Source organism: Saccostrea echinata, unplaced genomic scaffold (assembly GCF_033153115.1).
Source record: "Saccostrea echinata isolate AGI-Se365-2 ecotype Australia unplaced genomic scaffold, CSIRO_AGI_Sech_v1 ptg000001l, whole genome shotgun sequence".
Classification (NCBI taxonomy): Eukaryota; Metazoa; Mollusca; class Bivalvia; order Ostreida; family Ostreidae; genus Saccostrea; species Saccostrea echinata.
The window spans coordinates 35,219,716-35,236,198 of record NW_026889750.1 but is presented as its reverse complement, the minus strand read 5'-3'; the positions used below and the strand labels follow the sequence as shown (position 1 = coordinate 35,236,198).

At 32.7% G+C, this 16,483-nt stretch overlaps 1 protein-coding gene across 1 annotated transcript in view; it reads left to right on the top strand.

Moving 5' to 3' along the window:
* Positions 1 to 16,224, top strand: part of LOC133197108 (adhesion G protein-coupled receptor E5-like) — a 32,363-nt gene extending 16,139 nt beyond the window's left edge. The window contains exons 3-14 of the mRNA XM_061332959.1: positions 262 to 519; positions 794 to 817; positions 1,224 to 1,318; positions 1,546 to 1,607; positions 2,290 to 2,450; positions 4,585 to 4,684; positions 4,830 to 4,846; positions 7,051 to 7,192; positions 8,968 to 9,134; positions 13,946 to 14,016; positions 14,884 to 14,931; positions 15,516 to 16,224. Of these exons, the coding sequence (XP_061188943.1) occupies positions 262 to 519; positions 794 to 817; positions 1,224 to 1,318; positions 1,546 to 1,607; positions 2,290 to 2,450; positions 4,585 to 4,684; positions 4,830 to 4,846; positions 7,051 to 7,192; positions 8,968 to 9,134; positions 13,946 to 14,016; positions 14,884 to 14,931; positions 15,516 to 15,518 (1,148 nt within the window). The 3' untranslated portion in view covers positions 15,519 to 16,224. The remainder of the gene's footprint in view (positions 1 to 261; positions 520 to 793; positions 818 to 1,223; positions 1,319 to 1,545; positions 1,608 to 2,289; positions 2,451 to 4,584; positions 4,685 to 4,829; positions 4,847 to 7,050; positions 7,193 to 8,967; positions 9,135 to 13,945; positions 14,017 to 14,883; positions 14,932 to 15,515) is intronic.
* Positions 16,225 to 16,483: the final 259 nt, after the last annotated feature.

Sequence of the window (16,483 nt, the reverse complement as noted above, 5' to 3'; positions counted from 1 at the left end):
TTCACTCGTGAGACAGGATTTTTTGGGGGGGAATTTATGGTCCCTGGATTCAGGGTTCAGGCTCTATTGCTGGGCTACAAGTTTGTCTCATAATTAAAAAAGCGCTTATTACATAAAATTCTCAGTTTCTCATGAAAATCTCATGCCGTTTTTGCGTGACTATAATGAATTATATGGAGATAACGAACAGTATTCAAGATCAAAAGTCCAAGAATCTACTTAAATAAAGATATATGTTGGATATTACTATTTTACTCGTAGGAGGATGTAACGATACACATTATGGTTATCAGTGCAACCAAACATGTCCGTGTGATTTGACAAACACAGCAGCCTGTCACGATGATACAGGGGCATGTACATGTAAAACAGGCTGGACCGGAGCAAACTGTAGTACTGATATAGATGAATGTGCTACCAACAAGCACGACTGTAATGCATCTATAGAGACCTGTAACAATGTTGGTGGGTCATGGAATTGTGTGTGTATATACGGCAATAGCAGCACAGGATGCATTGGTAAGTATGACCGCCAATTTTCAAAACCTTTTAAAACACTATGTTTGGACAAAACGGACATTTATAAAGCATATTCATTCACGAATTTTAATGAAATTTAGAAAAAATTATTGCTTTAAAGCAATTTTTCAATTTTAAGCAAATTTTACAAATCCATGATTTAAACACCAGACTCTGTACATGGTTGGTATTTTTAAATACCCTTTTTATTGATATTGATGTAATCTACGCTTGAAAAATGACACGTTTCATTGCCTTTACATCATATTTACAGCCAAAGAATCAGAGTATACTCCAGGTAACTAATTTAATTTTAATTTTACAATTTCTTCATTCCAAGTGTTTGATTTAATATTCTTCCTTTTTTAATTTGCGTTTATCAAAGAAAGCTACATTTTTGATTGTTTTAATTTGTAACTATGCGTACTTAAAAATGCGGGCTTCATGTTTTATGACAATGCGCTAATTCATGAATACTGTTAATAAATCACTTATAAATACAATAAAAGTATTAGGTGTGTAATGCTAAATCATGGTTACGCCAACCACTCAATTCCCAGTACTACACTAAAATTTGAATACGTCAATTTATGTACATGTACAATGTTTGATCTAAGACACTGCGAATAAAAGGCATTTACCCCTTAATTTGGTGTTGTAAATATACATGCACATGTAATGTTAGTTTTGTATGTCTTCACCAGAAAGTACAGAGCTCAAAATAGGAGTTGTTGTAACTTTCAATGAAACCATAGATCTGAGTGATTATGATGATGCCAAAAAGGAAATGAAGATAGCCGTACGTATTTATTATTGATAATTCTCATTATAATTTACAAGAAGATAATCATTTCATTCTATGAATAAATTATATTGTTTAGTTTAATATACAATTTAGTATGTTTTTGATTGTTCACAAAAAACTAAAGAGCAAGAATTATTTAATGTACTTCTCTATAATTCTCAATTTAAAATATTTTTTTTTAAACTAAATAATGTCAAAATATTTGATGTGATCTTCCGCAGCTTACGAATTACTACAAAGAGAAAATAAAAGGATTTATAAAAGTTGTTATCCTTGTCATGAGGTAGGATGTTATTTCATATTTAATTTTTACTTGTACACATGTTTGCATAATATGAAAATAAATTTTACGTTGTTTATGAAAGATTAAAAGTTTAATTAAAAGTTAATTTTAAAAATGTGGCTTGGTTCTTTGAAATGATCTCCTGTCTTGACTCGATGGGCGGAGTTTTTAGAAAAGTATGAGTTACATACAGATAACCCACATTTTAAACAAAAGAAATCATACCTAAGTATGGTACAATTCGTGAAAATTGCGCATAACATAAGAAAGTAACATATATTGTCCTTTGAAGGGATTTTATATTAAACTATGAATATCTTATTTTTAAATATTTTTGAAAATATATCACGAAAAACTTCTTCATAATTTCTGGGAACACTATATATGGTATAATTTTCCACGACATATTGATAACTAACATTTATTTTCTGGATAAATGCTACCTCAACATGGAAGAAATTACTTGCGTACACATACCATCTTGGAATTAAGACGTTTTTACTTTTCAAAAATACTAAATTTTAAAGCTGCAAAATTAAGGCTTAGATAATCATTCAATATCACAAAATTAATGAGTATAATTTATGCAAAAGAAATGGCTGCTCTCATTGTCTTAAAAATCTTATTGACTGAGCGCTTTGAGTGTGGTGTAATGTTCGTTGATATTTTCCGTTTAAAATAGGGAAGGAAGTACAGTTGTTGAACACGAAATCGTCACAAATAAGACAGAAAAAGCACAACAAGACACTGCTTTGGCAGTCGTTAGCCTGTCTAATGGCGAGAACAAAGTTGAATATAAAAACCAAACCCTTTCAACTACCTTAGTAACTGTGGAGGATAAAAGTGGGTAAAATACTCCAAACGTAATTTTCAAGCTATTAATATAGTCACTTAAGTTCTTGAAAATTCAGCAAACATTATAATATGATAGAATTCTTACTGATTTTGAATTTGATATCCTTTATTCTTTAATGGTATATCTAAATAAATTATATTTCATTTTTAAATTGATTGTTTTATATATAAACTTTAACATCAAGCAAACAAAATATTCCGTTTGATTTTTAGGTCACCTGAATTACTCAGGTGACCTATTGCTATCCGTTTTTGTCTGTCGTCGTGCGCGTCGTCTGTCATGCGTTAACTTTTGAACATTTTCAGCTTCTTCTCCAAAACCGCTGAACCAATTATAACCAATTTTGGCATATAGCATCTATGGGTAAAGGGGAACAAAAATTGTGAATTTCCTGATCCCTGACCCCCTGGGGCCTGAGGGGTGGGGATAAAACCACCAAAATTGTTGCAATCTTTAAAAATCTTCTTTACTCCTGGACATCAAGCAGTCAAACTGTTGGCATGATTGTAATAAGCATTGGGCTCTCTACCAAAATTGCGAAATTCATAGCCCCAGTGTCAGGGTTTCTGGTGTTAGAGTGGGGCTATATAGATCATATAATGAAAGTACATTATTTCTGTGAAAATCTTCTCTTCTCCAGGGTACTATTTAAACAAACTAAGTGCATGGTTATGATAGGCAATGATGCCTTTTCTAAAATTGCGAATTTCATGGCCCCTGGGTCAGGGGTTTTGGTGTTAGGGCGGATCTCTATTGATTATATAGTGAAAATGCATTAATTCTTTGAAAATCTTCTTCTTTGCTCCTGGGCATTATTTACACAAACTAAGTGCATTGTTATAATGCACAAGGCTGTATTTTCCAAAATTGTGAATTTCATGGGCCCTGGGTGAGGAGTTTTGGTGTTAGGTTGGGGCTCTATTGATTATATAGTGAAAATGCATTAATTCTTTGAAAATCTTCTTCTCTGCTCCTGGGTATTATATAAACAAACTAAGTGCATGATTATGATGCAAAAGGATGCCTTTTCCAAAATGGTGAAATTCATGGCCCCTGGGTCAGGGGTCTGGTGTTAGGGTAGGGCTATATTGATCATATAGTGAAAGTGCATTGATTCTTTGAAAATCTTCTTCTCTGCATTTTATTTAAACAAACTAACTGCATGATTATGATAAGCAATGATACCTTTTCAAAAATTATGCAATTCATGGCCCAAGGGTTGGGGGTGGGCTTAATTAATAATTTAGTGAAAATGTGTTAATTCTTTGAAAATCTTCAACTAGGTGCAAAGATATGATGATGAGGGTACCTCTATCAAATTTGTGAATTTCATGACCCTGGGACATGGGTTTTAGCGTTAGGATAGGGCTGTGTTGAATTTGTATTGAAAATGCATTATTTCTATAAAAATCATTCTCCTTGGCAAATCGAAGGCAAACAGAATAAATGTTTTAATAAGCAAGGATATTTTTACCAGATATTTTAAAATCAGAAACCATTTTGGTTAAGTGTTCTGGTCTTGGCCAGGGCTCTATTAATTTGTATTCTATTGAGAGAAGTTATTCCCCTTTGCCATTCACTTTTGATAATTAATCACTGTAAATAATGTATTTGAAAGTCAATAGAATAAGAGCATTATGCAAAAAATGTTATTGTATAATATAAAAAGCACTTTTATAGTTTTAATGATCAGGTAGACTTGTAAATAATGAATAAATCAAAATGAGACAAAAATAATTTATTAAATGTTCTTGAAAGACCAATATGGGCCAATGTGAGAGGTCACAATACTGGGTTAAAAGTAGTACAAAAGAACTAATAGTTTGTTAATTGTCTGCATGGTGAAAGTAATAAATGGGGGATAGATTAGAATTTAATTTATGAGTTGTTACTGAATACCAAACTAATTATTTCATTGATCCTGATCATCCTATTTCCTCTAGCTTTTGGGCAACAAAGCTTCATCTATCAGTTTATTTTATCCTCTGGATCATCTAAATTGTATTATACTCAGGTGACCGTTAAGGCCCTTGGGCCTCTTGTATTTTGAAGATATTAAGTAGACCCAAGACTATTCATTGACCATAACTGAAAAGAATAACGATATAACTATTATTTCAGACATAACATCTTCAAATTCTAAATGTGATGTTTATATTATAAACTTTCCATGTGATGCTGGAGAACAATGTATTGAGAGTGGAGATAGCGTCTACTGTTCGTACGTACATTGTTATATTTTTGTATGAATTGTTTTTCAGTTTTATTTTTATGAATTTTCATTAGTAGTAATAATAATAATAAAAATAACAAAAACAACATATTACATGTGTTTGTATCAACTATTGTTTTGAACATATTTATAGGAAGATAGCCGATGACAGTAAGTATTCTCTACGATTTTCAACATTAAAAAATTAGAATATTTTAAAAAAAATTATCTCAACAAATATGAAAAGATTCTAGTAAAGTTGATATTTGGCAGATATGAATAGTGCAGATATAATATGTATGTTTGAATACTAAGGAGGCCGGATACGTCAATGCCTTTTCAAAAGATTTTATGGGGAAATGATTTAACGTTGATGAAATATTTCTTAAATCACCAAAATGCCTTGCCAACTGTGAAATGTTTGATCTGTGCCACCTTAGTCGCTCAAGTGACTTGACATATTGCTTAAGAATTCAATCCTAAAGAGATGGTGAGAAAATCTTCAACTTTTTATCTCACCTGAGCTAAAGGCTCAAGTAAACTTTTTGGTCACATTTTGACTGGCGTCCGTCTGTCTCTCCGACTGTCCTGCCTGTCTGCCCGAACAACATTATAGCGTTTTAAAGAACCAAGAAGAGCCAATTTCAACCAAACTTGCTACAAAGCATTCTTGCAGAAAGGGAATTCACATTTATTTAAATGAAGGGTCATGCCCTTTTTCAAGGGGAGATACTTAAGAATTGGTGAAATGTTGGTGTCATCTTTTAAAAATCTCAGGAATCATTGGGCCAGAAAAAATGAAACTTTTGTGAATCTTTTATTACATAATATAGATTCAAAAATTTGTTCAAATCATAATCCCTAAATGTAGGGAGGGGCCACAATGGAGGATCAAAGTTTTACATAGGAACATACAGGGTAAATATTTAAAAATCTTCTTCTCAGGAACAACAAAGCCATGATTTGTCATATTGATATAATTGCATCCTCAGGTAGTGTAGATTCAAGTTTGTTTAAATCACTACCTCGAGTACAGGTTGATCACAAGGTTGGGATCAAATTTAAAAATAGATGGGGGATCAAAATTAACAATAGAAATATATAGAGAAAAATCTTCTTTTTTTCTCAAGAATAATAAACCATTAATAGTTATATTGATAAGGAAGCAACCTCAGACAGTTTAAAATTCAAGTCTGTCTAAATCATGACACCCCCCCCCCCCTTTAGGTTGGCACACATCTTTAAAAATCTTCTCAAGAACAGCAAAGCCATAATTAGTCATACAAATGTGAAAGCATCCTCAGTCTGCATTAAAGTTTGTTCAAAACATAACACCTGGGGTTTTGGTGGGGCAAGAACAGGTGATGAAAGTTTTACACTTGATATTTAGGAGAGAAAAAGACTGCTGATGAAGAACGACAAGACCATATTGACTCAAGTCAGCATTGTGGCGCTTGGGCCTCTTGTTCTCTTGAACTCATTTTGACATATAACATCAGAACAAAAAATAAAATTTCTTGATCACAGAAATCCTAGAGTGTTTCTATGCTGGGGGTGGGGTGGGGGGGGGGGGTATCATCATTCTGACTTTCGTCAAAATTTCCTTTTGCAAACTGTAATATTTAACAGACAAATTGTAATAAGATTGCCATCTGTCAAAATCATAAAATTTTAGTCTTAGTGTTAAAATCCAGGATGTAGTTCTTTCGTAATGCTGACTTTTTTTCATAAAAATTGTTAGATCATTAATCATTTACACAAAGTATTGTCTTCGGATTTTTTCAATCAAGAATCACACAGTTGGGGTGACCAGTCGACAGAGGATGCTTACTCCTCAATGGCACATGATTTAACCTATAGCTCTGATGTTTCTAGATATCCTTGTTTGGTCTGCTCCAAATTCGTATTGTTTCTATAGACATTTAAGGTTGACTTCTGTTCTTTATCTCCATATTTTATTTTCAAAATTTTCCCTAACAACATATATGGATATCTGTATAAATCGTCTCTTCTTTTGAGCATCTACGCCTGAAACAGCGTGCAAAATTAAAATGAAAAAAAGTACTCTGGTACACTTTGGTAAACTTTCACATGGGTACGGGGTTGTAGGTAGAACTAAGTTGATTATGGGCAAAGAAATTCAAGATACTTATGTTACCTCAAGGGCAATTGACCTTTATTGTATATGTTGCTACATGTTCTATAATACTATAAAGACTCATTTCATGTTTTTGTTTAAAATGTTTTCTCTTGTAGCTATGTGTTGATTATACCTTGAGAAAAATCTTTTCTACATGTGCATCTCTGACATATGATCTTTAGTTTTGGGGAAAATCTTACGTTGCATCTGATAAATCTTTTATATTTTTGGAAAGATGACGAATTTAAGCTGATTGTCGGTCTTGGAGTTGGAATACCTCTCCTCTTCATAGCAGTTTTAATCCTCGCAATTATTTGTGTTTACTGGAGAAGACGTCAAGATGATGATTCATCAAATTTGTCTGAAGATGAATTTGGGTATGTTATGAAAACAATAAATGATGAAAATTTAAACCTGCATTGTTTAATTAGTACTGCGCTCAATAAATGAAAAAAATGATTCACACAAATTCGATATTTGATGTTGAATTTATACACAATACCGTTGAACATTAACAGGTATAATGGAAAAATACATCGTGCATGTCTTGATTGTTACGGATTAAAATGACGGCAGCTAGACATTTGCAATCATACCAGTTCATGTTCGTCTGTCTTTAGCAGTATATAAGACAAAATGCATTTCTCTGTCATTCAGTATGTATAAATTAAACAAATATCAAACTGTGAAACTCGGATGAGATAAAAAGAATAGGAAACACTTAAATAAAAAAATGAAATTAAATTATAAGAATCATCAGGGCTTACAGTTCATAGTTTGTTAATGAAGCAACACAATTGCTGTCTGATATTATGGATAGGTTACATACGGTTGGAGCAAACTCAATTTATTCCTCGTAAAAACTTGTAAGAGAATTCAAAAAATAGTTTTACGTCTTTGCACATTTTTTTCTTAATAATGAAGGGTAAACTGTACATGCAAGTATGAATACGTAGTAGACGCTGAAATATCGTTTTTAAAAACAAAGAAATGCGATTGAACAAATTACATTTTAAGCATCGGAATGAAGGTGTGGTGTAGATTCATGTTTGTTCATTTCATGGAACCCAGGGAAAAGAGTTAGGAAGGAGGAATACGCAGAGAAAAAAAAAACAACCAAAGCATAGTTTATTAATTTTATGTAAAAGCAAGCAAGCACGTATAGTTTAATCTTAAAGTTGATTAATTTCAAGTAAAATAAAAATGTAAAGCGATTGTAACGACAGTTATTCCAAATAAACATATCTTTTAACCAACTATGAGTTTTATAACAAAACTATATTTTCATCTGATCAATATATAAGCAGAGTAATTATAGCTGCAGTAACATTGGGCAACAAGTATGATCAGGAAAAGCAGGAAGAAAAGTAGTGTCTAAGGACAGTGCATTAAACTTGGCTGTTTTTCGAAGAAAAAAAAACATCCAAGAACCACTTCCCTTTAATGTTGGTAGCAAATCAGAAAAAAACGAATTAGTAAATATTTGAGCAAAACAATTTCTTGATAACTTATTGACCCATAGTAATAAAAATATCACAAATATTTTTATCCTTCCTTGTTAAAATAGAGGATTTAAGCCTTTTTTCACTCTTAATAATTGAGTCAATTTTCCATTGTCAATCACACTTGAATGTATATTACATGTACTTTTTAATCTATGAGGATTTGTAGAAAAAAAAAAACCCAGACAGATATGAAAAAAAAAAATTTTCCAAACTGGTTTGGCGAAGATAAATACAAGTGAAAACAATATGATGTGAAATGAACCTAGATTACAAATTTTGATTTTTTATGGAGAAATTTAAATATTTTCATGAAATGAACGTAGGGATTAAATGTAGACCTTTATGAAAAGATTCAAAAATATTCAAAGAAATTATCTAATCCTGTAAATGAAATATGTAGATAGCGTGCAGTAATGTATCTACACACCGGAGGAATGAAAATTAAATTGACTATTTTTTTAAGTGAATGATCGTCTGCAGACAGACAGACAGACAGACAGAAGGACACAGAGCAGAGAGGGAGAGAGAGAGACAGAGATAATCAATTTTAATTGTAATTATCATCTAAATAGCGAGCATAACACTTTTTAATGCCATTTATAATTGATGACACATTAGTTTTTTATCATAAGAAGATTTTTTTGCAGAATTGCGTATGGAAGTCCAGGAAGTTACTTTCCCTCTGTAATACCAACGAAAATTGACAGCTGGGGTAGGCATGTATCGCCGTACTCTCCACATTACTTTTCGGATCATTCCACTATACAAGGAGGCAATCGATTAGATGATGTCACAAACTACACAGAACCATATTGTAAGTATATATATCATATAAAGGAAACCATTCTCTTCTTTCTTTCTACATGTGATCAGTCGCCCGCGTGGCGCAGTGTTTAGAGCGTCTGCTCTAGAGTCGCGGAGTAAGGAGTTGATCCTTACCTCGCGGACTCGAATCCCACTGTGGGACATGGAGTTCGGTCCTTCGGATGAGACCGTATAAACCGAGGTCCCGTGTCGCAGTAGGTGCTGGCAGGAAAAAGATCCCTCACTGCTCAATGCCCTGAGTGCCGAGTATAGGTCAAAATTTGCAGCTCTCCACCGGCCAATGGTGGCGTCTCCATATGAGTGAAAAATTCTCGCGAGGGACGTTAAACAACACACAAACAAACAAGCAAACTTATCCATGTATAAATTGAAATGTACATAGATAGTAACACAGAAAAATATTTGCAGCTGCTTATTGATTATGATAAATACACTAGCTTTTCTTTATGTTTGAAGATTCTATTCTACAACATCCAGAATAAAAAAAAATGATTAATCTATGCAATAATTTTGTATGTTTTATACAAATAACAGTCCTTAAACAAGACCACAAATTCTGGAATACTTAAAGCCTTAATCATAACTATTAGAAAACTATCGTGAAGATGAATCAAAGGGGAGGAATGGGGCACTTCAATATTTCAAATTTCGCCATAAATATGTATTTTAAGAATTTTCATACAGGTACAAAAAATGTAGATTCCCAGTAATAATTTCAAATGATGACTTACATCCCAGAACCTGACTCACTCCTAATCCCAACTGAGCAGCGAACTGCACTGTTAAAATTTAGGGTAACACAACATCATTTATAATTTTAAAATTGGAAGTCACTTAGGGTGGCTAAATTTAAAAGGAAATGTAATCGTATTTCCGGAAAACACAGTACGTAAAGTGAATTTTTTAAAGAAATAATAAAATTACAAAAACACATGTTCAGTTTGATTAATGATTAACAAATGAAAAAATAATTTTTTTATCTTATATCCCTGTGATTTGTTACCACTTTAATCTAAAAGATCCTACCCATAAGATCGGCGTTGAAAATATTGGGGGGGGGGGGGGGCTTGATGCTACCCTACATTTTGACATAAAGAAATGGAGCCCACGAATTTTATGCACAAACTTTTTTAAAACACTTGGGTCAGTGTAGGCACAGATGTGTAAGTTGACTCTAAATGCTATCCCAGTTGGATTTAATTAACCTAGGAATCGGAGGGGGGGGGGGTATACATTTGGTCTATAAAAATTAAATGGGAAGTATTTTGCATTTTAATCGTCGGATTCATTTAAAATAACAGAAAAGAGGAAACAATTATGAAAAAAAATAATTTTTTTCCCACAATTATTCCTGTTTAGAGATCCTTCTTTGTCCATTCAGCATATTCATAATTTGTCTCACGTCAAAGCTCAGTAGAATAACACCTAAAAGTGGCATTTTATCACTTTCTTTTCCAATAACACTTAACGAATCATCTTCAGGATAGTATCTTGCCCGAGTTCCTTCCTAAACTGAATTTGATATAAAGATTCATCAACAGTCATCACTTTCAAAAACTGTATTCAAACTGTCTGCTCTGCCTGAAAATTTTCGCCCCTTGTAGAGGGTGGTCAAGCAGGAATGTGTTAGAAATGTATATCTGATAAAATATGACTGCGAAAATTAATCTTTTAGGAAACGCAGTCTTCATTATAATTAAAAGTCATACGATATGCATGAAGTTCGAAGACTAATAACCGAATCAAAAACAATTTTTGACTGTATTTTTTCAAATATCTCCCCCATAAGTGCCTTTAGAAAACAAGGTCATCAAGTGGGATGATCAACCACATGGATTTAATTTAAAGTTTTCCTACTTTTAAGATTTAATGCAGAATCCGCCCAAAAGCTAAGCCGGAAAACGTCTAACAAAAATACGTCTAAGATTTAAGGTTGAATCCGCCTAAGATATGAGGCGGAAAACGGTTAAAGCTAAGACGTTTTCGATGTCCGTCTTTTACTTGGCTTAGTCCTTAGCTAGCACTAAACCGGAATCCGGCTCAGTCCGCCTGAACTCCAGGCAGAAAACGGTAGAGAGTTTCGTGCGGGCGAAAAAAAAATGATGCATTCTAATTAGCATGTCTTGTTCTGAAATGAAGATCATAACACATTAACAGAAAAATTAAGGACCAACAGCCAATCTTGAATTTGAAATGCAAACTTTGCCGAGCTCTGCGCTTTTAGGCAGGTTTTAGTAAATGTTGTTTGAATGATTTTTTTGTTGTTGAAAATTATCATCAGAAGACTTCTGAAGTCAGAATTGCACATTTATGATAGGAATGATACGATGTTGAACTTGCTTCGAAGTTTTATGGAAGTTTTTATTACTCTTGCTCTCAGAGTGTTTCATATTAATAACCAGATATTATGAAAGCGAGTTCAAAATTCTTTTTAATTTAAAAATTATCAGTTTTCCCCCAGAAAATACGATTAAAAGTCATATAAACATTGTAAAAATTGCACAATTGTCTTTTTATGATACATGTTATGCTTGCAGAATTAGGAAATTGGGTACACCCTGTTAAACATAAACATACTTTAAAACAAAGATTGAACCTTTGATTACAAACACAGTATTTTATTTTAATGATTTAAGATTGAACTATTAGAATTTTCATAGAAACTAATACAAGAGAAGAAGAAAACTCTGTGGCCTTCAACTCGACATTTAGATATATTGATGACGCATTATCAAATAAAAATAGTTACTTCCATTCATTGTAAATAATATATCCCAGTTAGCTTGAAATAAAAGCTAACACAGAGTCTAACACAATTGTTACATTTTTGGTTATTTTAGAGAAAGACGTTATTGATAACTTAATAACAAAATTTTTGATAAACATGATGGCATCATCTTTTCTATCGTCAACTTCCCCTACTTATTACGTAGCAATATGCCGTTATCACCTTTATATAGGGTTAATGTCTCCCAGTGATTATATTAGAAACGCAAGAGCATGCTCTACATACGAACAATTCTAAAACGAGGCAGTTTATTGACAAACAAGTTGATGAAACAAGAATATTAGCAGTTGAGGTCATCATTTTGCAAGTTCTATGGTCGATTGGTTGACTGAATGTTGTTTTACGTCCCGTTCGAGAATTATTCACTCATATGGAGACGTTACCATACACCGGTGAAGGGCTCCAAAATTACACCATTACTCGGCACTCAGGGCCATTGAGCAGTGAGGGTTCTTTATCATGCCAATGCCTACCGTGACACGGGGCCTCGGTTTTTAAGGTCTCGTGCGAAAGACTCGCAACTTTCACTTCAAAGTTATATGTTCGAAATGTTGACCTTGTCAACAAAAATAATATGTCATTAAGAAAAATGCTGACAGGCGGTTTTTTTTTTTTTCAAAGTAATCGTTAGGCCATTATTAACACGCTGAATTGTCTAAGGATTGTCCAAGGATTTTTCCGATTTTCCCAATCATGACAAGGAGCACAAGGAGCGAGTCTGACCGGTTGACAGGGGACGATTCTTCTCCATGGCACCTTATCCTACATCTGTTGTTTTCAGAGGTGTGTGTTTGCTCAGTTCCCGATTTGTATTGTTTAATTGGACTTTTGAGCATGATTACTGTTCGTTATCTTCATATTTCACACTAAGTTGTCTAGTATTTTTCCGTTCGTGCGATTATAACAAGGAGCACACACCTCGTCTGATCGGTTGACAGGGATTCGTACTCCTCCTTGACTCCTGATCCCACCTCTAATGTTTTTAGAGATCCGTGTTTGCTCTGCTCCCAGTTTGTATTGATTCAATGAACTTTTTAGCTCGATTACTGTTCGTTATGTTCATATTCCATTAGTTCAAATCATTATTATTAAAAAAAAAATAGGGGAAATTCAAAATTGTTCAAAATGCCAATGCAACTAATGCTATGTCGATGTGGCTTAGCCTCTGTGTCACAAAATTTTTGCAAAATATGATTTGCATCTGAATGTTCTATTTAATTGTGTAGTTATGATCAGTAGAAAATTCTAGCACTTATTCCAATATAACAGGAAATGTAAGTTCAATTTCATTTTTATGAATTTCAAATTGCACATGTCGCCCGCGAGGCGCATTGGTTAGAGTGTTAACTCTTAAGTCGCGGAGTAAGGAGCTGATCCTTATGTTGCGGGTTCGAATCCCACTGTGGGAGATGGAGGCAGGTCCTTCGGATTAGACCGTATGAACTGAGGTCCTGTTTTGCTGTAGGTGCTGGCACGAAAGAGATCCTTTACTGCTCAATAGCCCTGTATGCCGAGATTAGGTCTAAATTTGTAACCCTCCATCGGCAAGTAGTGAGTAAAAAAAATTGAGAGGGACGTTAAACAATAAACCAACAAAACAAATTGCACATATCCATTTCCTTTATCGCTTTTCCTCCCCAGTACTTTCATTACATTGATTGAAAAAATACTCGGCGTTATTGTCCGAAAGCCTGGTTCCTTATTTATGGTTGGGAATTGTTGTATAATGTGTTGAGAAGTTTTTCGTATAGTTTTGATGGTATAAGTTTTGGTAAATGTTGCGAGTTTACATTCTCTAAGAGTTCCTTGGAGATTTTAATTATCCAAATCTGATTCTCAAGTATGTTGCTGCACGACCACTCCTCAAATATGTTGCTGCACCGTACACCTGGCCTTTCTCTTCCTTTTTGCTCAGGATTAAGGAAAATGGTTCGGCAGAACATTTAGAAGAACCCACTACGTATTTTTATTTATTTGAAAAGATTTTTCATCCAAAATCCATTTTTTTTCAGTGTATGACAATGGCGAGAAATCGAATTTTTCTTGGGATTTCATGTTTCAGTCTTTACATCCTAATGAAAAAGTAAGTATTATAAATAAATTCTGTTAAACTAAACCTTTTTCATCATGTTTAAAATAAGAGGTTTTTTTTTATCCTTTAACATGCATTAACTTTGGTGTGCTTTTTCATTCATAAGAATGAAAATAAGATCTATGACTTTTCGAAAGAAACTCGTTTTAGGAACAATGCTTCAAATTATATAAACTGAATTTAATTATAAACATAAAAGAATAAGACAAATACTTTTTTTATTTACTTATCAACTTTACTTATTAAATTTAGAAATTTATTTAGATGATTTTAAAATTTTTGGTTAATGAACAGGTCTGTAGCAACGGTTTCAAAAGAGGGAGAGGCAACTTTCCAAAAAAAAAAAATCGGACAAGCAAAAAAAAAAAAAAAAAAAAAAAAAAAAAAAAAAAAAAAAAAAAAAAAAAAACTCGTTAACTATCCAAATCCTGGAATTTACCAGTGCATTAAAAAGTGTATGTGTTTGGGGGGGGGGGGGGGGGTCACTATAGCAAAATACCCCTGCGTTCTGCGGGCCTGATGGATGATAGTTCAGCCATATATAGGAGAGAAGTTTTATCTATATATGCAAAGGAAAATTCATGAAAAAAAGACAGAAGGTTTCGAAAGGGGTTTTTAAAATAAACTATGTTCTTCCAGGAAATGTCGTGATACATTTCTACATGATTCTTGGAAAGGTGTTTAAAGGTGTTCAAAGATGTTTTCCTTGATAATTCCATGTTAAACTTTGATGTCCATTGCTCCTCCATATATAGGAATCCAGATTTCGCTATAGTGAAACATTCACTTGAATAATAATTTATTTCATGATAAGTAAAATTTTGACGATTAAATATTTGTCAATGTTTTTTTTTCTAGTTTCACATAAGGAGGCCTGAAATAAGATCTCAACCATTAAAAACTGAGGTAAGATAAAAAGGATCCTCTTTATGTTTTAGCATAACAACTTTTTTGATATATAGCATTTTACAGCACTTGCCTATTTTCCCAGCTATAGACAAGGATCAACCAATTTCATTATAAGGCATCATTTGAAATGTCTTACCCTTCTTTATTACCTTTCTGAAAAAATAAGTAATTGTTTTATTAAAGATATGAAATATTTCTTATCCATTTTACAAGAACTGATAAGAATTTTCGAAATCTTACAGAAGAAATATTAAAAATATCATCTAACTTTGTGCATTGCCATAACAGAAGAAAAGGAAATAAGTTAATCCTAAAATGACGTTTTGTTTGACAAAATTGTACGCATGTATAAAATCAACTGAGAGAGAGAGAGAGAGAGGGAGAGAGAGAGAGAGAGAGATATTAGCTGACCGTTGTGGTATGGGTCTTTCTTTTACATGTATATGCGCTGAAAAAAATGAAAATGTGAGAGAGCACAAGTGTCAGCCGTTTTAATTTATAACATTTTAATAATGGTCAAACAAGTTCATACCTGTATTATTCAATATAGTTTATGATCATATATTTTTCTCTTTCCACAGTGATGTTTAAGGAAATTGATATTTGCGCTTTGTTCATCGGTGTTTTAATGTGCCATAGATTTTCATTATTTATCAAAGACACTCATCGAGTGAATTAAGCCGGGTATAGCAGGACTTTCATCATCAACTAGAAATTTCTGAAGTACTTTATGAAATGTTTGTCAGGAATTATGTAGTCAGAATAAAATTCATTTGAATGATTGTTTGAAAGGGAAATACATTAATTATGTATGTATATGTGCGGATATATAATGCAGCTATGATATTTTATAATTTTAACTTTTTTTTCAAAAATCTTGACTTAAAGCATTATTGGATAAGCAAAATGTATATATTTTTTTCAACAATACCTTTCTGGTGGCTGATTTATAATCACGTATACCTTTGTAATCTAAACAGGCACCACTTGTTTATATATATCAGCTCATACTTGTATATAAAGATTTGAAGGAGTGACTTTAATTATTTTAAGCAATTGAAAACATTATGACGTATATTATAAATAAAAATAATCAAACATTAAAGAGTTTGAGGAGAATAAAACACGAAATAATTAAAAAAGCATATTTCATTAGAATTCAGCAAAACAAAAGCAAGCAGACGTATAATTTTAAATGCATGCAATTAATACATGTTACACTCATATTCAGTATTTCTGTTTTAATCAATAAACATTTTTTATCATGTGTTTCTTTTGCTCATAAAACTATATTGTTCATCATATATTTTATATATTTTTACTCTAAATATATATGTTTGTATATTTTCATGTTGATATCTTCCTTTTGTAATTAAATTGTTAATTTTTTTGTTCTGGTTTTGTTGTTTTTTTTCTCTTCAAAAACTGCAAAAATGCTTTATTTACACGAGATTGTTTAAATTCCTGTAGCATCAACTTGTCTGTCAGTAGCCTACCTCGGTATAAAATCTAATATTTCGCGGAGCATTCTTTTGCGTATCGAATTAGT